Raw genomic sequence first — 20,895 nt, 5'->3', positions numbered from 1 at the left:
ACTATTGCGTTCCCTCGATTTACTATTTCGTTCACTCGATTTATAAATTGTGCGCACGATTTACTAATTCGTTCCCTCGATTTGCTAAATCGTGCACAATAGTAAACGCAATAGTAATCGTGTGCACGTTTTAGTACATTGAGGGAACGAATTAGTAAATCGTGCGCACAATTTATTTATTTTTTCTTGCATGTCATGTGCTGGGCTCCGTACAGAACAGACGTTTGGTGAGAAGCGTGGGAAAGAAACAGAATCCATTCGTCTTAGAAGTCAGTGCACCATCATGATTTAGTACTGATAAAAAAATAAATAAAATAAATAAAAATAACTTGGCTACAGTTGCTTTAAAATATGTATTTAGCACTATGTACATTCGTTACACACTGTTACACATGCACATGATGTTGTCCCTTTCCTGCTGCAAGTCTTCCCAAACCTGTTTCAGTGGCAAGGCAATGCGCGCGCGCTCTCTCTCTTTCACTCTCACACACACACGAAAATACTCTCTGAGGGAAAATGTCAAGGTCACACACAGATTCTGTGCGTAAGTGGCTTCAGGAAGAATTCCACTGTCTAGTTAGGCCTACATGCTCCTAGTAGCCAGAGGGTCACCTGTCGTTGACTGGATTAAAATTGCTATGTAGGTGTTCTATAGATAGCCCACTAGGTTCTATTACTAGGCCACACAGGTTTTGTCTGTTTTAATACCATGAACTAATTTCACACTAATTTCGTGAGTGAAACAACTTCCTTGATATCAGTAACTTGATCTGTTTTTCTATGTGCAGCAAGAACTATGAGCGAATATCGTGTTACAGTTACAGTGGGCTGGATGTAAATTGTAAAATAACTCTAAATTTAATGAAAGCAAAGTAGGACTTCCTTGTCACTTCTTTAATTCCAGCATCGGAAGGCAATTGGTGTAAATCTGTCCAGATGAGACGTGATGCGAAGGACTATTGCCTGACGCTGCTGTCAATCCAGTATGGGGCGGTCTGTGTGAGCCTACCGGACCGCGAGAGGCGCAGAAGCGCACGTCCGACACCGGAGGAGAAGTTGATCGGCGGAGCCTTTTATCCTCTCCAGCTTGCTTCGGATTGCCCTTACCTCGCCGGAGATTTAAAAGCAGTATTCTGTTTTCAAAGACATCTGTAGAATAATGCCGGACAACAAAAAATTCATCGAGAACCTGTCTGGAACAGGGAAGTGCATTGGCGTCCTGACAAGTGGTGGAGATGCTCAAGGTAACTTAGATTTTTTTCCTTAACAAACCGATCAGTATATCAAGAGCACGCAGTGGCAGATTGACTTATTTACAGCTATCGATTTAATCATGACACATCTGAACAGAGCCAGTGCAACGGAGGTTAAAAGAGAAAGGCGAGGCAGTTCCGGGCTTCTAAACTGCTGCTCGAATTACTTTTATAGCGATTCCTGAATATGTTAATTGTTTCGGAACACCTTTTAAATTGTAGAGTTAAATCACATAATTTTAACAGTTTATGCATAATTAAAATAATTACAGCTGCATCGCTAAGAGTCTCGCAGATGAGCTCATGCCCAGTGACAACACTCATGACAACGCGTAAACTGGTTGCGCTCGAGCGAGTGTCGCAACTGGATTAAATATTTATGCAATTACATGACGCAGCATTTACAGCACGTCATAGCCTACATTTTAGTTTACTCTTACATCAGTATTGTCATTCAGTGAAATAATGAATGAAAATCTGTTCACGTCGAACTATCTGCTGCATTTCCTGTTTCCCTCTCCTGGTTTTCTGTGCATCTTTGCACGCATAGTTGTGTCACAATGAATGTATCAAGGTGAAGAATGTTTGCGCATGCCTACGTGATGGCAGGCAAGTATTAGAACAAGACTGCCATGATGCAGTGATCACGTGGAAAAAAACGACGGCATCCCAAGCGTGAGAGTGCGCGAGTTATAAAGCCGCGGGGATAATCTTTTCCGTTCAATAAAGTTACCTTTTTAAAAGCGCATCTCCTGTCGGTCGTTCATTCTTTTGGGAGCGTTTCAGATTGAACTCAAGAGAGAACATAGCAATGGCGTAATGCTATTTGATGCAATGTCTGACTTCCTTCTACTTCTCAGTTAACAGACAAGTGTAAAGTGTAGCCTATTTACTTTCTGTTTACTCTTGAATGCTCCTGCACGTTTTCCAGAGCAGCCTATAGTTTTATGCACAAGAAACAATTTAATAGAAAGGGGATGAATTCGAAGTACTTCTGTATTACACAGCTACTACTAGAGTTTCCACTTTTGACATTTTAGTTGGGTTCTGACTCTGATGGCACTATGTTTCCTAGCAACGGTTTCCAGGCAACAGCCCTCCCATCACTATGGGTTAGGCTGGACATAACCTCAAGGGAATAGATGCTTGATTCAACTTGTCAGGTCACAGCACTGTAGGGAACATACTGAGTAGTGCCTCGACTTCCATGTTTTAATTTCTGGCATTTAAGAGCCTATAGATGATCTATACACTGAATGATGCATTACAATTTGAGAATCACCCGTCTTTCTCTCTTATTTTGTATTTCTTCATGTAGGTATGAATGCTGCTGTGAGGGCAGTGGTCAGAATGGGAATCTATGTGGGAGCAAAAGTTTATTTCATCCATGAGGTGATTTTTCTCTTTCTTAATTCTTAGATCTAAATTTTAGAAACCCGTAATAATAAAATAATAATACAGTGTTTTTATAAGCATCTTTCACAACACTCAATGACACCCTAAATTGCAATAAAATACCAATACAACAATTTTAATGTCATTCTCTGAAATGTATTCAGGACATTGACATCCGGGAAGCAGTATTGTTTCTGTGGATCTCAAACACCGTACATGAAAGCATGTGACAGAAAAGGTGTCCATTCTGTAGTTGCCTTGGTAAAAAGGAAAATGAATTCAGCTTTTTTTATGATGTTACAATGATTGGTTCTTTGTCAGGGCTACCAGGGCATGGTGGATGGAGGTGACAACATCAAAGAAGCATCATGGGAAAGTGTTTCCAGTATGTTACAAGTGGTAAGCAGATTGCTATATTAAAGTCACTTAAGTAAATAACACAAAAATGAGCAACCGTAGATAAGATGCATTGCATTGCACAGAGCTACATGATTCTGGATCGTGATTTTTTAAAAAATTTTTTTACATGATTCTCAATAGAGGTCATGATTCTCATATGGTTCTGAAGGAGAAACATTAGACGAAAAAAATATTTTACTAGAGGTTCTGACAAAAAGCTAATTACTTCAGTCTAATTAAAATATTTATTAATTCAAAAAATAAGAAATTAATAAAAAAAAAACATTTGAATGACTCACTCATAAAGACTTAATTTCTTATGGAATGAATCTGTTTTTGAACAAATCTTTTGAATCAGTGATTTAATGACAAAACATTTTTAACAGTAGAACAGTAAAGAAGATTTTTAGCCGAAACGTTGGTCTGTGGTAATTCATAAAATGCACGTCAGTGGCTGCCCGCTATGGCTCTTGACGATATATTGCAATTTTTGAAGCGAAACAATAACTTTTGGACTGTTTCAATGAACTGGTTCAATTCACAAGTTTAGCGTAATCGCACAAAGATGTAATGTATACACAATTATATAATTAAATCTCCCAATAATGATTTGAAATGGGGATGTTTTAAAGCATCAATTTAAAAATGATGATTTATTTAGGTGTTTTGATATATCAAAATGAAAGATATCAATTATTATAACTGAACTATATTTTCTTAATGCCACTGTGTGTGCAGGGTGGCACCGTGATTGGCAGCGCCCGCTGTAAGGATTTTCGCACCCACGAGGGCCGTTTGCGTGCTGCTCTGAACCTGGTGCAGCGTGGCATCACTAACTTGTGTGTGATTGGTGGAGATGGCAGTTTGACCGGGGCTAATCTCTTCAGGGAGGAGTGGAGCGGACTGTTGGATGAGCTTGTCCAATCAGGTAGCAGAGTGGGAGGGGCTTATACATGGGATGAGGATTTGTGGTTTGTAAGTGTATTGCATAGCAAAATATTTTGCCATTTAATCTCCCAGGTGAAATCAGTGAAGAGGCTTCCCAAATTCATTCTGCATTGCATATCGTTGGGATGGTGGGCTCTATAGACAATGACTTCTGTGGGACAGATATGACCATTGGCACTGACTCAGCACTGCACAGGATCATAGAGGTGGTGGACGCCATAATGACCACGGCACAAAGGTACTGTATACTAAAAATGACAATATACAGAAAATCCTAGTTATTAGATATTAGAATCAGCATATATTATGGGGAGCATAAGAGATATCTTTCAAAACATTTAAAAAAAATCATAATTATTCAAATTTTTGACTAGTAATTTAAATGCATTTTGAATATCAAAATCATTAGACATGGTTTTGAATGGTTAAAGCCTGTCATCAAAAACATTCATAATGTTTGTCTTTTAGCCATCAGAGGACCTTTGTGCTAGAGGTCATGGGAAGACACTGCGGGTAAGACCCTCGACTAGAAACATGCATTATACTTAAAAATCAGCATTAAACAGTGTTGTGTGTATGTGTGTGTAGGTATCTAGCATTAGTCAGTGCTCTTGCATGTGGAGCTGACTGGGTGCTGATTCCAGAAATGCCTCCCAAAGATGGCTGGGAGGAACAGATGTGTAATAAACTATCAGAGGTAACTCACTCGCACACATAAACATGCACACAGAAGTCCACAGCTGTGCTCAGATTAACTCAGATACATTCAGAGGTTATTAACCTAAGTAATTCAATTATTCAGATAAGTGACAGTGCTCCAGCTGATTTTTAAAACCAGTAACAAGCTCAAATTTACAGCATTTGCAGTGTGGCATTAACAAAAACATGACATCAGTGTTTTAATCTTTGTATTATATCGTGCATGGAGCCTTGCAACCGAGCGAGCTGAGGAAATATTTGGAAATTAATTTTTATTTATTTCATTTTTGTACAAATTATATCGAATTTTAAAAATAAAAAAAATATTGTGAAAATTGAAATGTATATTTTAATTTTTGTTTTTACAAATTATATAAAATTTTTAATTATTGTGAATATTGTATTTTATTTCTTTTGGATGATTCATTTTAAAGAACTGGTTCAAAAATATGATTCACTGAATCCATTGAATCATTGTTCAGTTGTATTCATGGAACTCTTTGTGCATCGGTCTACATTGTCTTTTTGTAGCAAAATAAACAATTAAATTACCAAAATGAATTAAATAATAATTTAGCGTTGTTTAGATTAATTTGTTTAGATTTTATTGAATTTTTAGTTTAATTAATAACTTAAGTTTGATGCTGTCACTAATTGATTTCTTTATTGTTTTTGTGGCAGAAAAAATGCTTCTCTTTTCAACTGAATTATGTAATCTGGTATTTAGAAAATTTAATAGCTTGCAGCTTCAATGTAGTTAGCTAGCTTATAGTGTAGTAAACCTTTTTTTAAAGAATAGCTTGACAGTTCTACTTGAAATTAAAAATAGCTTGTGGTTTGGCTAGCATCAGTTTCCCAGGCTTCCCAAGAACAAAATCACACAACACACCCATGCATACATTCAAATGCACACGCACAGCTTGTTTCAGTCCTCCAGTGTTTGTCCTGCAGAGCCGTTTGCGAGGTTCTCGTCTTAATATAGTCATAGTGGCCGAGGGAGCCACAGACAGACACGGAAACCCCATCAGCTCTAATGCAGTGAAGGATGTGAGTAACTCCTCCCTGTTCTCACCAGTGTGTATGTGTGTACGGATGTGTGTGTGTGTGTGTGTGTGTGTGTGTGTGTGTGTGTGTGTGTGTGTGTGTGTGCACGCTTTTTTCCCCTTGTAGAATCGTGCTGATAAGAAACGGCTTAATATCATCATAGTAGCTGAAGGTGCAATAGACCAAAGCAACAAACCCATAACCACAGAACTTATAAAAGATGTGAGTAATGCACAACTACAGCCCATACAGCACATTCATGCAAAATGAGCTTAGAAATGACTGGTTTCTCTTACAGCAATCACGTCTGTGGTTATGTTTGCTGAGATTGCCTTTAATAAACCCTTTAGCAATATTGCTTTGATTGTGCATCTGTGTTTTAATTCATGATGGAATCCAGTTCAGTCTGACATAAATAATAAATCCATCTACACTACTGTTCAAAAGTTTGGGGTTAGTAAGAGTTTTATTTATTTTTTGAAGAAATCGACACTTTTATTCAGCAAGGATGCTTTAAAATCAAAAGTGACAGTGAAGACATTTGCACTTTTACAGAAAAATTCAGTTTAAAATAAATGCTGTTCTTTTTAACTTTCTATTCATCAAAGAATCCTGGAAAAAATGTTTATTGGTTTCCACAACAATATTAAGCAGCAAAAACGGTTTTCTATACTGATAATAATAAGAATGTTTTACTGAGCAGCAAATCAGCATATTAGAATGATTTCTGAATGATCATGTGACACTGAAGACTGGAGTAATGATGCTGAAAATTCAGCTGTGCATCACAGGAATAAATTACATTTTAACATATATTGTGACAGAAAAGTGTTATTTTAAATTGCAATAATATTTCACAGTATTAGTATTTTACTGTATTTTTAATCAAATAAACGCTGCCTTGGTGAGCATAAGAGATATTTTAAAAAATCTTACCAGCCCTAAACTTAAACGGTGGTGTATGTCTGCCATTAAACTTTTAAATTCATGATCTTGTTTGAGAAACATCTATATTTGATTTGAAGTGAAGATTGTGTGTTGACTTTCTACTGCAGCTGGTGGTGCGCTGTTTAGGGTTTGACACGCGGGTCACCATTCTGGGACACGTCCAGAGAGGAGGAACCCCCTCTGCCTTTGACCGGATTTTGGTATGGTCCTGACTGAATAAATCCCAACTGTATTTGACTGAACTGGACAAAATCACTTTGACATGGTGTATTCAGTCTCTTTAGATCTCTGTCTCTTCCCTTTTCCTCCGTAGGCGAGTCGTATGGGAGTGGAAGCCGTCTTGGCCCTGTTAGAAGCGTCTCCTGGTACTCCAGCATGTGTGGTGTCTCTGTGTGGGAACCAGGCTGTCAGGCTTCCTCTGATGGAGTGCGTTCAGATGGTGAGAAAGTAACTCAGCTAATGGCAGTCTTTTGGGTTTTAAAGTTTATGGTGAAGCTTAGTAAATTTTGGAGCCTGGCCTAGTGGTTAGTTCACATGAGTTCCTGTCTTCTTTCCACATCTGCATCAGTAAAAGAGGTTAGAGGGCCAAACATAAATAAATAAATAAGCAAAAAACTTGATTGCATTTTTATTTCAGAGCAGTGTTTTCCCATACTCAATTATATGTACATATGTTAAATGTCAATATATTAAATATATTATCGTATGAAGTAAAAACATTCAAAAGTGGAACAATTTCATATATCTAGCCCATAAAAATATGTGTCATATATATCCATTTTTGGAGATATATGTCATGCAGATGTATATCCATCCTAAAACCCATCAATACATGTTTATTTTAAGTAAATATAAAAGGTATGCATGTATATATACAATTATTACAAAAACACATATAAACATATTATTTTTATTTTATATTATACAAGATTTATGTATAATTAAAATATATATATATTGTTGTCATATATCGTTGCTACATATAATACAATATAAAAATCATATAGATATTGTTAACATATGTTCATATACAGATTTTACAATGGGGCCTTTAGTTTTTCTATGTTACACACTTATGTCTTTATTGGGGTTTTCAGCCTGTTTGTGTGTTGTATTGCAGACACAGGAGGTCCAGAAGGCCATGGATGAAAAGCGATTTGAAGACGCTGTAAGGCTGCGTGGCAGGTAAACCACAAAAATCATCATTTACCGAGCAGATGTCAGAAATAAAACTGTTCATCTTAGTTTTTGTGCTTTTAACCCAACATAAAAATGTCTGAATGACTTTTAGATCCTTTTTCATTTTTCTCTGCAAATTTTAGAAGTTTTGAAAACAACCTGAACACTTATAAACTTTTGTCTCATCGAAAAATTGACTCTGAACTTCCACATGTAAGTGATAATGACTTATTATTGTTATAATATTGTGCATATTTGCTCTGATTCAGCCTGTTTCTGTGACACTGACAGCTCAATATCTTTATTTATTTTCTTTTGCGGGGATAAGGATGGAACACAGGAAGGCTGTCGTTGTGTATGTACATGGAATCTAGAAATAGAATAGAATTGAATAGTGCTTTTCCACCTGATTGGGGTTCCTGTAGCTCCTTTTCCTATTTATTTTCCTAATAAGAATTTGATTGATTTGTTCCAACTACAAAATATATTTTCTGAATGAATGTGAGTGAAGGGAGACTGAATCATCGTTGTACATAGTCATGATGTGTTCTGAAGTGATTTATTCACAAACGCACAAACGTAGGTTAATCCAGGATTTTGTTCTGTGTTTCTGTTGTGTGTCAGATTAGACTTCAAATCGTTCTGCTTTATAAACATTTGCACTAGTCTACGTTGAGCTCATCTGACTCATTTTGAGAAGCAGGCCTGATTTCATGAATGACAGGATTCAGTCAGAGTTGAGTTTATGTTGTGTGATAATGCGCTCTTTTCTTCTCTAGAGCTCATTTAATGTGGCTGTGTTGAATGTTGGGGCTCCTGCAGCTGGCATGAATGCAGCCGTGCGTTCGGCTGTCAGGGTCGGGATCACCGAAGGCCACACTATGTTTGCTGTTAGTGATGGATTTGAGGGCTTCTGTAAGGGACAGGTAAATACAACACAAACTAACAGACCATTATGTTTAATCTGTGTTTCGTTAATTATGGGTGTTTGTATGTTGATGATGTTTTATCATTTATTTTTGGAATTTCCAAATACTTTTTATGTAGCTCATTACATTTAACAGTTACATTTAATCATTTAGCAGAATTTCCAATCAAGTTGTAATTTAATTTTGTCAAATTATACAAAATTGTTGAAATATTATGTGTATTTTATGAAATTAGCCCTATCAACGAGTCTGGTGTTTTATTCTAAAATTTGTTAAAATGTTAAATGTTGTCAAATACAATACATGATTGAATTTTGACAAATAATTTTGCTTAGAGTTTGGTGGCAGCCCCAGTCTGTGAAACACTATAAGTCTGCATATGGACGTGTGTATGTTAATCAGTCCCTTCCCAAATGAGATAGAGAGTCATGATTACAGTAAGCCCATTATTCCATCCCACAATCCCCTCCTGCATTGTGCTCAGTGCCATAATTAACCTAGTGCAGCATTACAGATCCATTCTATACTACTTTACTCTTTCAGAGAAAATGCTGATAATGGTGATAATGCATGTCTGCCATTCAAATGCTTGTTTGAGGCCTTTTCTTGCTTATTTGGACAATTATTTTTGATTGTATGCATCTCCAGCAGTTTCACAGATTTCTCTGTTGCTTTGTGTAACAGATACAAAGATGAAGAGATACTGAAGTTAAAATTCAAGCAAATGTCCATCTCATATCTCCTCCTTCTTTCATTTTTTTTCCTGCTTTCTCTCTCAGATAAAAGAAATCAAGTGGGGTGATGTTGGGGGCTGGACAGGCCAGGGTGGGTCCCTTCTAGGAACAAAAAGGTATGATTATATTTCAATAAAAAAGACACTGATATGCCTGTATGCAATGAATAAGATGTTTTCTGGTACCCTAAAATATCATTTTTAGAACTCTCCCAGCCAAGCACATTGATAAAATTGCAGAACAGATGAGGATTCACAACATCAACGCTTTACTGGTTATTGGAGGTTTTGAGGTATGTCAAATTTGCTGTATCTACATACAAATGTGCTTTATAATAATATATTTTGGTACATGTTTGGCTGTATATAAAATCAGTAAAATAAGATTTTGATTCTATGTTTCTACTAAAAAACAAGTCCATTCAGCTCCTTTTCTCAGTGATATCACTGTTTTTATCGTTTTTTCTTTTATAAAAAATGGTTATTTACAGGTGAAAAACTAAGATTTCCTGTTTTTTATTCCCAGATATACATTGGTTTGTACAAAAATAGCACTTTATTTAATAATTATGAGACACAACATCTCATTGTATTGAATTATTTGTTATTTGAACAAAGTATCTTACAGTATAATAAATAGATAAAAGTCTATGCAACATACACTACTAAAGTTTGGGGTTAGTAAGATTATAAAAAAAAGAAAAAGCTTTTATTTGACAAGGGTACATTAAATTTATCAAAAGTGACAGTAAAGACATTAATAATGTTACAAAGATTTCAAAATAAATGTCATTCTTTTGAACGTTCTACTTACTATATATTAAATAAAACATAAAACAGCACAACTGTTTTCAACATTGATAATAATAACAAGAAATGTTTCTTCAGCATATTAGAATGACTTCTGAAGGATTTTGTGACACTGGAGTAATGATGCTGAAAATTCAGCTTTGGATCACACGATTAAGTAGAAAACAAATATTTTCAATTGTAATAATATTTTACTGTATTTATCAAATAAATGCAGCCTTGGTGACCATCAAAGACTAAAACATAAAAAAAAATCTTACAGACCCCAAACTTTTGAACTGTAGTGTAAAACATCTTAAAGTGCCAGAATGCAACACATACACCAAGTAAAAATTCTGCATTAATACTTACAGTACATTCATAATCAACGTGGGCATGGCTCTCTGCCCCTCCCCCTTCTTAATATTACCCATAATTCTGGCCAGTGACCCATAAGACCTTGCTCTGACCACAGGCTTATTTGGGGCTGATGGAGCTGCAAGCAGCTCGTTCCAAACACGCAGAGTTTTGTGTTCCCATGGTGATGGTCCCGGCCACTGTGTCCAACAATATCCCCGGCTCAGACCTGAGCATCGGGGCAGACACGGCTCTCAACGCCATCACGGACGTAAGAAGGCACACACTCGTGCCAGTCGTGTTTGTCTGTTTGTCAGGAGCACTGTTCTGTCAGTGAGATATGCTGAAAGGTCAGGCCTGATGATGGCCAAGCTCCCTATCAGGAAACACACGTCAGACTGAAATACCTGAAGGTTAAACAACATTTTCTGGGTTGCAGCATAAGTCAACCTTAGGTAAATTTGATATTTGCAAGGGTGAGGTAGAGCTGCATATTTTAGTTTAAGTAGAGCCGCATTTAGAGGGTGAGATTGAGCTGTTTCACAGTTAACCCCTTAACTGTCACTCACATGTTTGAACATAGACTTGAAAGTGCACTTTCCAAACTAAAATTTTTATAATTCATGAACAAAAACATTTTATAACATGATATTGATGCTACCATTTTCGTGGTAATACAATGTCTGATTTTAAAATGGGTTTTAAAGGATGAATTTTGAGATTTTACATTTTCAGTTGATGTATCATTTCTGATTATTTCTCAAGTGTGATAGAGAAAAAGGCAACGATGAAGACTTTTTTTTGACAAGGTCAGAACTCCTGTTATGATGTAGATTTTTGAGGGTGCACTCTTGTCATAAATTAATCTATTACTTTTCCTACATAATTTTTAACAAAAAACATTGGTAAAATATCTATTTAGGAATCTTAGACCTTTCCAACGATACATAGTTTGTCATGATTAGATAAGGATTTAGTGAAGTAAACGTAGGTGTCCCGTATACGGGACGGGGTGACAGTTAACAGGTTAAACAGGTAAACTTGTGCTTGGTAAGATGATGCAGTATTAAGTATGTTTACATGTACAGGTTCAATACATATATAATACTTTATCTGACTAAGAATACACACTCTTAAAATTAAAGGTTCTTTATTGGCTTCTAAAATCGATGAAACCTTTCCATTGCATTCAAGGTTCTTTATAGTGGAAAAAAAGTTCTTTAGGTTATTAAAATGTTCTTGCAACTAAGAAAAAAATGGTTCTTTTAAGAATTGTTTACTGAAAGGTTTTTTCTTGGGGGAACTGAACCCAAAATTGTTCTTCTGTGACATTACTGTGAAGACCCCCTTCTGAAATCTTTCAACGGCAACCAATGTGTTGTTAGGATGAAAAAAGGTTTAAAATGTTAATTTTTATGCTGGTCTGCCTCAGTGGTCTAATACTTGTCTAATACTTGTCAATGTCTAAATGATTGAGATGGGCATTCAAATCAAAGAAGGCAGCACAGTGCTACAGCTGTTAAAATGAAAGAGTGTAATATATAAGTAGCTAAACATTTGACTGTTAACTGTTCTATAAGAATAGAAATGTAAAAGAAGAGACAGTACTATCCAGTGATGCAAAATACTTTCTATTGAAAAAAAAAAAAACAGGCTATCGTTTACTAGATCCATTTAATTCATAACTGAAGACAAGAAACACAATTGTGAATATGTGCATATTTTAAAATAAATATATTATTTGCAAATAGTTTAAATTGATTACAATAAAGTCTAGTTGTTTTACTGTTTTACTTTTCCTTTATTCCCTTAATTGCCTTTATATTCTTTAATTCCCCCCCCCCCCAGTGTTCAAGCATCTCTTCTGTCTTTCAGATCATGCACTCAACATTGAGGCCAACTATTTTAACTATATGTACATGACATTTTAAACAAATGACTGTTTTGTCCATCTGAAATGTAACTTTTAAAGGGCATGTAAACATACTTTGTTCAGTAGGTTGACTCACAGCTCTCTAGAGTTTTGTATTGTAGTATGATGTAGGTAGGATGAGATGTGTGTGATGGGGAGGTTGGTGGTCACTGCAGCCTGACTGATTCAGTGTGTCTGGAGACAAACGCATGTGGTCACACAGCACAACCCGTCGCCCAGTCTCACACCTGACTCTGTAACTGTGTGTTTGCACCTTTTGTGTGTGTTTATATTGTAGGCCTGGTCCAACACAAGGTTTTTATCATCACAACATAGCACAATCATGCTGAGATCCAAATTGCAACATATAATTGCGTTTTATGTTTGATTATAATGCATGTGATGCGAAAACAGTCTTATGTAATTTATAAAATTGTATTACCGGTAATTTATTATTAATCTTTTACTTTTGAGCTCGGTTCTGGTATTTCCAAAATGATATATATATATATATATATGTGTGTGTGTGTGTGTGTGTGTGTGTGTGTGTACTTCGGAACAAACAAACATGTAAATTAAAGAGCATTGGGAATTGAGTTCAAAAGTATCTGATAGTAAATAACATCACTAACCACTAAAACCATTTGGTGGCTAAAAATAAAAATAAAATTTCATTAATATTCATGGCTAAACTTTGATTAATATCCTGTTTATGTTGTTGTGGAGTAACCTTTCATATTGTGGTTTTCAGCGGTAATAAATTCAAGTGTTAGTTCTTAATCACTGATGCTCAATAACATTTTGATTTAATGTCTATGGACAGCATTTGTGGCAAACTGATGATTTCTTGCATTCATTTTACAGTTAAAATGCATGCAACATATTCTGTCCATAGATATTAAGTTGTTAATAACAAATCAAATCAAATGTAACTACAACTAACTGCATGCTGTTTTGGGCCAGGCCTGGTGTCTTGTGTTTCTGTCTGCATGTGTGTGTCTTGATGTGCTGTTTAGGGTCTGGTTGTGCTGTAGTTTAGTCTGTTTGTGCAGGCTTATTCAGTCGGTTGCACTTTTCGTCGGTCGGTTAGGTCATTGTGAATGCTTTCTGCTATCTAAATATCTTGCCTCAGCCACTATTTAGCCAATGCCATGCCCACGTCACGAGTTGGAGCTCCATCTGGTGGTCAACTTTATGTTCGATCTAGTCGTCTTGAGCAGACAGGGAACACTTTTACCCCTCAAAACAAACACAAAGGACAGCGTACTACATCCTATTTAGTGTAAATTAATAAGAGAATAAGTGAGCAGTCGTCCTAATGCATTTGCACTGCTGCAGGCCTTTGAGAGTTTGCTGCAGCTGTTCGATGCCCGCAGCAGGTATGAGGAGTTCTGCGTGCCCATGTGCATGCTGCCTGCCACCATCAGTAATAATGTGTCCGGCACTGACCTCAGCATTGGCGCTGACACTTCCCTCAATGCCATAGTGGAGGTAAGACGCACCACCCTCAGCCAGAATGATAGATGTTACGATGATGATCAGCACAGTGCTGAGATGGAAAGAGAGAATTGTCAGATTGTATCAACTGTGCACTACGTCATTAAGGTTAAAGGAATAGTTAACACAAAAATAAAAATGATCTGAAAATGTACTCACCTTCAGGCCATCCAAGATGCTGAAGATTTTGTCTCTTCATCTAAACAGATTTGGAGAAATTTGCATTACATCACTTGCGCACCATTAGATAATCTGCAGTGAATGGGTGCCGTCAGACACAATACACACAATCACAATAATCCACACCACTCCAGTCCATCAACTGATGTCTTGTGAAGTGAAAAGCTGTGTGTTTGAAATAAATAAATGCATTATTAAGATAATATGAGTCCTCTATCTGTAATATTGTTTCCTCCAGTGAAAAAGTCATGTGGTCTGAATCAGGAGACAAAATATGCACAGAACTATTGCTGTTTACAAGCGAAAACACAATGTTGATTGATGGACTGAAGTCGTGTGTATTATTGTGATGTATTTATCAGCTGTTTGGACCTTCATTCTGACGGCACCCATTCACTGCAGAGTATCCATTGGTGAGCAAATTATGTATTGCTAAATTTCTCCAGATCTGTTCTGATGTAGAAACAAACTCATCTACATCTTGGATGGCATGAGGGTAAGTACATTTTCAGCAAATTTTCATTTTTGGGTGATCTATTCCTTTGAGACTGATACCATATTTTTGGATTTTATACTGACACCTACTGGTGTGAGTTGACAAAAATCACACAGAAAAAAAACATTTGCATATTATTTGACATATTATTTAAAATTTCGTGGCTGCTTTTAGATATATTAAGAGTATTTGTAAGAATATATTTAAATATTATTAATAAAATATGGAAAAGTGGAAACAGCTACTTAGCGCACCTTTACATTTTTTCAGTCATACCTAGCAGTTATGAGAAACACATACAGAATGTTTTTTTTTCTTCTGTTCTCATAAAAATATCTGCCCATGAGATATTAGGCTTTAGATGTGAGTTTATTATCCGGGGTTTATATAAAATACCGAACTGTATTTGTATACTACAAGAACAGATTAATGTGCTGATCTGAAATGTTTGTATATTGTTGCAGTTTGTATAAGTTGCATTGCAAACATGGATCATCACAAAAAAGGAACGGCACCTAAAATGAGTTGAAACCACATGCATGTCTTCTATTGTTGTGAACTACGTTCTGCCTTGTGCTTGCATGTGACGTCTTGCACACAGGTCCAAAATTAACACTCAACAAGCGCCAACTGTGAGTAAAGCATGCAACATTATAGATGGTGCAAGTTAAATTAATAATAGTTTGAATACTTGCTGTAGTCACATGTATAATTAAAAAACTTAACTGTAATAAAGTACATCTTCCATGACTTTTGTGACTGCTAAATCATTTATTTGGCACAGGGACAAAAATATAAAAAGGTGAAGAAAAAAAGTTGAAATAATATTTAATAATAATCAGTTGAAATAATATTTAATATATATTAAATTATTTAACTAAATATTAATTAAAGGCCATTTTGAAATATAATTGAAAAATATATATTTTTAATTTGTTTCCAAAAAATATATATATATTTACCCACCATTGGCCAGTTAATTTTGGACCATGCTTCTAGACCTGTGTTATAAACTTGTGTAATATCCTGTATGTCTGAGCGTTTACAGTTGTGTCAGAACTGCACTGGCTTAGTTGTGCATGAGTGTTGTGATAACATATGTTTCAGTCTTTAACTATTAAAATGTGTGTCAGACGTGTGATCGTATAAAGCAGTCGGCCAGTGGAACCAAGCGGCGCGTGTTCATCATTGAGACGATGGGCGGTTACTGTGGTTACCTGGCGACGGTGGGCGCGCTGGCGGCTGGAGCGGATGCAGCCTACATCTATGAAGAGCCGTTTGACATCCGAGACCTACAGGTGAGAGACACTGGCGACAGTGGGCGCGCTGGCGGCCGGAGCGGATGCAGCCTACATCTATATATATATATATATATATATATATATATATATATATATATATATATATATTAGTATATATGTATGTACGTATAGTTTGTAGTGTACACCTGCAGTGTAACTTTGTGGAATGGACAAGGTGATTGAATATAGCTCTGTCCTACTGAATATAGCTCTGCATTTATATATAGATTCATCTTGTGACCTACATTGGCAAACACATCACTAACAATTTTTTTTTTTTTTACCAAAACTAGAACCAAATGGTGACTGAAATTATGTAAAATAATGTTATGTAATATTTTTTTTACCCATAATTTGTATTGAACATTTGCATTTCACATTCAGGTTATGTTTTAAATATCATAAAATAGCCTTTTATTCTCACCAAGGCTGGATTTATTTGATTTCTTTTTGTGAAATCCATGCGGGCCAGATGTGGGCCGGATCTGGGCCAACACTGGTTGCTGCGTGGGACGCATCTTTTTCAGGATTTTTGATCAATAGGAAGTTCAAAAAGACTAAATTTATTTCTTTATTCACTTTTGATCAATTTAATGCATCTTTGCTAAAGAAATATAATTTTTTTCCCCAAAAAAATTTGCATATAAGTAGTTAGCTAATATTCAATACAGAAGCCAAAGTGGAATCAATTATTCTTAGATACGTGTTAAAGGTCAAGTCTGCCCTCTTCTGTCAGTCACAGGCATTACAGTGTACCCTTCATCACATCCTCTGTCTGCTCCGTCCCACACACATATTTAGAGGGGTGTACTATTTAAGGAAAGAGAGAGAACGTCAGCATCATGCTGAGTTTTTATGAGTGCTCTATTTTTTCAGTCTAACGTCGAACATTTAACTGAGAAGATGAAGACCAGCATCCAGAGAGGTTTAGTGCTCAGGTATGATCTAGATATCCTACATAGAGCATGAATACACTGGGTTCATTCATGTGTATCATGTAGTTCTGTATGTGTAGAAGCAGTGAGGTGTGATTGAATGTGTGTGTGTGTGTGTGTGTGTGTGTTTTACAGGAATGAGAACTGCAGTGTGAACTACACCACTGACTTCATCTACCAGCTGTACAGTGAAGAGGGCAAAGGAGTCTTTGACTGCAGGAAGAACGTCCTGGGACACATGCAGCAGGTACACACACACACACACACACACACTCAAAAGCAGTTGTGAACATGATCAGAATGTTGTTCATCTGTCATGTTGTGATGTTTTGTAGGGTGGTTCTCCTTCCCCGTTTGACAGGAACTTCGGCACTAAGATCTCAGCTAAAGCCATGCAGTGGATCTCCAAGAAGCTCAAAGAGTGTTACAGAGAAGGTAAAGAGAAATCACTGCTGGAAAGAAGCAGTCTGGGATTGTGTGAAGTCAGAACTGATCTTAGGTACAAGAGCAAGAAACATACATAAAATATTCAACACTGCTGCAGGAAATTACATGCTGATAAATATTATTTTATTTTATAATATTTTGTTAATAATTGATTTTACTGTACTTTTTGCTAGATATATAATATGTACAGTATAATGTTTTAAATAAATTAATTGAAATTTTATATATATTAAATTAAATACATTCATATTAATAAAATATTTGTATTTTTGTAATGTTTTTTTATAAAAAATATATACATAAAATTGAGAAAATATGTTAATATAAGAAAAGTTTGGTCTTCACTGTCACATAGTGTTATTTTATTTTGCTCTTTGTATTTTGCTTTCCTCGGTTGGCTCAGATGACGGTAAGTTATTTGGAACTCAGAATTGTATTGTTTCAGATCACTTAAAGCACAGTGTTATTATGCTTATACCTTTGGCTTTGTTGCACTGCTAGTAGACTTTGTTCAAAACCATATTTTGTGTATTTTGCAGGACATGTGTTTGCGAACACAGAGGATTCTGCGTGTTTGTTGGGGATGCGGCGAAGGGCTCTGGTCTTTCAGCCCGTCATACAGCTGAAGGATGAGACGGATTTTGTGTAAGAACACGCATGCATGCTAACAAACATGCTTCACAAAGCTGATTCTATTATCATAATAATGATATCATAATATTTGTTTCCATGGCTACTCTTAAAGATTCTATTTTGTAACATTTTACTTTTTCCTCTGAAATCAGCCATGAATATTATTATTTTACATTGATATTTGTAATATATTGTAATTGTGTTGTTGTTTTTTATTATAATGCTGTTATTATTTTTCTTTTTTTATAGTGAAATATAACAATTCTAATATTTCTAAATGTAATATTTTATGTATTATTATTATTATAGTCATATTGATGCACAAATCACTAAATTAGCTAAATTGTGCAGCCCTGCAAACTTGGAGCATTAAAAATTACATTTTTAAATCACAATTAAATAAAAATGTTTTTGTTCAAATATATACATATTTTTTTTTTAAATAAAATTGTAATGTTATATGTATTCGTCGATGTGTAATGTTAAAATAAAATTTGCACCAAAAGCAGTCATAATTTAGTCTTAGATTATCTCTGACTTTCAGAATTAAAAATTCTGTTGGATAATTTTACCTGTAAAATGTAAATAATCTGTTAGGATTTTACTGGGGTAGTTTGTCAGGACAGACCAAGTTCCTAAACACTGAAAAGCCATGAACATGTAAAAATGGTGATATGTTAGTGCTTAATTTTAATAAATGGTCTGGGTGGACCTGAGAGGGAGTTTAGAGTTGTGTCTATGTCTTCATAATACGTTCATTCTTTTTAACTCAAAAGAGCAAGGAATTTTTTTTTTTTCCATTAAATATATTCCTTTGAAAAAAAAAAAAACATTTTAAAATGACAAAGTGTCGAGCTTTGACCTGTTTATTATTTTTTCAACCTTTGATCATTTTTATGTGCAGTCACAGGATCCCGAAGGAACAGTGGTGGCTCCGACTGCGTCCGCTCATGAAGATTTTGGCCAAGTACAAGACCAGCTACGACGTGTCCGATTCGGGCCAGCTTGAACACATCATCCGTCTGAGAACTAAAGACATCTCTGCCATTTAAAAGCAGCAGTCACGTATAGGTTGTCTTGCAAGTAACAATGTATTTATTGAAGGTGAAGACCTGTGATTCCATAGTCTTGACCTGAACACATAATCATATACAGTATATTTAAAACAGATCACATTAAACTGTAACCACAGACCTACAGCCACAAGATCCTTTAATATAGTAGCTCAATGTGTTGTGATTGACAATCCATACGCTCAAGCAATTAGCTAACTATCCCTTTTAAATGGGGCCAAGTGGTATATTTTGTGAATATGCAAGATTTCCATATATTTATTCTAATAGAGCTTATTTTCATTGAATATGGAGGTATCTGTATGAACGCACCACTGGCTTATAATGATGTACTTTCACAAATGCACCTTCTTTTAGTTGAATTGGTGTCTGAAGGAGTTGTCCAAGTTGCTGTTCAGTGTTGTTTGTTAGTGCAGGCACTTCGTATCAAAGCAGATGTTGTGTGTGTTTGTGTATGTGTGTGTGTGTATGTATTGTTCAGTGTGTTTGTGTATGTGTGTGTGTGTATATATATATATATATATATATATATAGTGTATGTGTGTGTGTGTATGTATGCGCGCTATTAATGCTGATTAAACTCCCTATAGAATGTAATCGGTGTGGCTTGTCATTTATTTTTCTATAGCACAGCTGTTCAGACAAATACAGGTGCTGGTCATATAATTAGAATATCATCAAAAAGTTGAGTTAGTTTATTAATTCCATTCAAAAAGTGAACATTGTATATTATATTCATTCATTACACACAGACTGATATATTTCAAATGTTTATTTCTTTTAATTTTGATGTTTATAACTGACAACTAAGGAAAATCCCAAATTCAGTATCTCAGAAAATTAGAATCTAACTTAAGACCAATACAAAGAAAGGATTTTTAGAAATCTTGGCCAACTAAAAAGTATAAAAATGAAAAGTATGAGCATTTACAGCACTCAATACTCAGTTGGGGCTCCTTTTGCCTGAATTACTGCAGTAATGCGGCGTGGCATGGAGTCGATCAGTCTGTGGCACTGCTCAGGTGTTATGAGAGCCCAGGTTGCTCTGATAGTGGCCTTCAGCTCTTCTGCATTCTTGGGTCTGGCATATCGCATATTCCTCTTCACAATACCCCATAGATTTTCTATGGGGTTAAGGTCAGGCGAGTTTGCTGGTCAACTGAGAACAGGGATACCATGGTCCTTAAAACCAGGTACTGGAAGTTTTGTCACTGTGTGCAGGTGCCAGGTCCTGTTGGAAAATGAAATCTGCATCTCCATAATGTTGGTCAGCAGCAGGAAGCATGAAGTGCTCTAAAACTTCCTGGTATACGGCTGCATTGACCTTGGACCTCAGAAAACACAGTCGACCAACACCAGCAGATGACATGGCACCGCAAACCATCACTGACTGTGGAAACTTTACATTGGACCTCAAGAAATATGGATTGTGTGCCTCTCCTCTCTTCCTCCAGACCATTGGACCCTGATTTCCAAAGGAAATGCAAAATTTACTTTCATCAGAGAACATAACTTTGGACCACTCAGCAGCAGTCCAGTCCTTTTTGTCTTTAGCCCAGGCGAGACACTTCTGACGCTGTCTGTTGTTCAAGAGTGTCTTGACACAAGGAATGCGACAGCTGAAACCCATGTCTTGCATACATCTTTGTGTAGTGGTCCTTGAAGCACTGACTCCAGCTGCAATCCACTCTCTGTGAATCTCCCCCACATTTTTGAATGGGTTTTGTTCCACAATCCTCTCCAGGGTG

At 36.0% G+C, this 20,895-nt stretch overlaps 1 protein-coding gene across 6 annotated transcripts; it reads left to right on the top strand.

Annotated features, from left to right (window-relative positions):
- Nucleotides 1-974: 974 nt before the first annotated feature.
- On the top strand, nucleotides 975-19,616 carry LOC109080828 (ATP-dependent 6-phosphofructokinase, platelet type-like). 6 transcript variants are annotated; one of them, XM_042711427.1, is made up of 24 exons: nucleotides 975-1,244; nucleotides 2,572-2,645; nucleotides 2,970-3,047; nucleotides 3,786-3,975; nucleotides 4,068-4,233; nucleotides 4,464-4,508; nucleotides 4,584-4,692; nucleotides 5,865-5,960; nucleotides 6,794-6,886; nucleotides 7,000-7,125; nucleotides 7,807-7,871; nucleotides 8,009-8,078; nucleotides 8,645-8,791; nucleotides 9,574-9,644; nucleotides 9,733-9,820; nucleotides 10,792-10,944; nucleotides 13,924-14,076; nucleotides 15,892-16,056; nucleotides 16,936-16,997; nucleotides 17,130-17,241; nucleotides 17,330-17,429; nucleotides 17,845-17,850; nucleotides 17,981-18,086; nucleotides 18,979-19,616. In XM_042711427.1, exons 1-24 carry the CDS (start codon nucleotides 1,160-1,162, stop codon nucleotides 19,124-19,126), a joined length of 2,508 nt encoding a protein of 835 aa, XP_042567361.1. In that variant the 5' UTR covers nucleotides 975-1,159; the 3' UTR covers nucleotides 19,127-19,616. The 6 variants fall into 6 exon arrangements, with proteins under 6 accessions (XP_042567361.1, XP_042567367.1, XP_042567371.1 ...); XM_042711433.1 differs by lacking the exon at nucleotides 17,845-17,850 and having other exon boundaries at nucleotides 976-1,244; XM_042711437.1 differs by lacking the exon at nucleotides 10,792-10,944 and having other exon boundaries at nucleotides 977-1,244.
- Nucleotides 19,617-20,895: the final 1,279 nt, after the last annotated feature.

The sequence above is a fragment of the Cyprinus carpio genome, chromosome A2, assembly GCF_018340385.1.
Source record: "Cyprinus carpio isolate SPL01 chromosome A2, ASM1834038v1, whole genome shotgun sequence".
Lineage (NCBI taxonomy): Eukaryota > Metazoa > Chordata > Actinopteri > Cypriniformes > Cyprinidae > Cyprinus > Cyprinus carpio.
This window is presented reverse-complemented; position numbering and strand designations above follow the sequence as displayed.

Bases quoted from the DNA above. Each gene is read 5' to 3' on its own strand.
- LOC109080828 (XM_042711427.1), top strand. From the start codon at position 1,160: ATGCCGGACAACAAAAAATTCATCGAGAACCTGTCTGGAACAGGGAAG. The intron at 8,079-8,644 runs GTAAGTGATAAT...TTTCTTCTCTAG, and splicing joins TTGACTCTGAACTTCCACAT to AGCTCATTTAATGTGGCTGT. The intron at 9,645-9,732 runs GTATGATTATAT...TATCATTTTTAG, and splicing joins TCCCTTCTAGGAACAAAAAG to AACTCTCCCAGCCAAGCACA.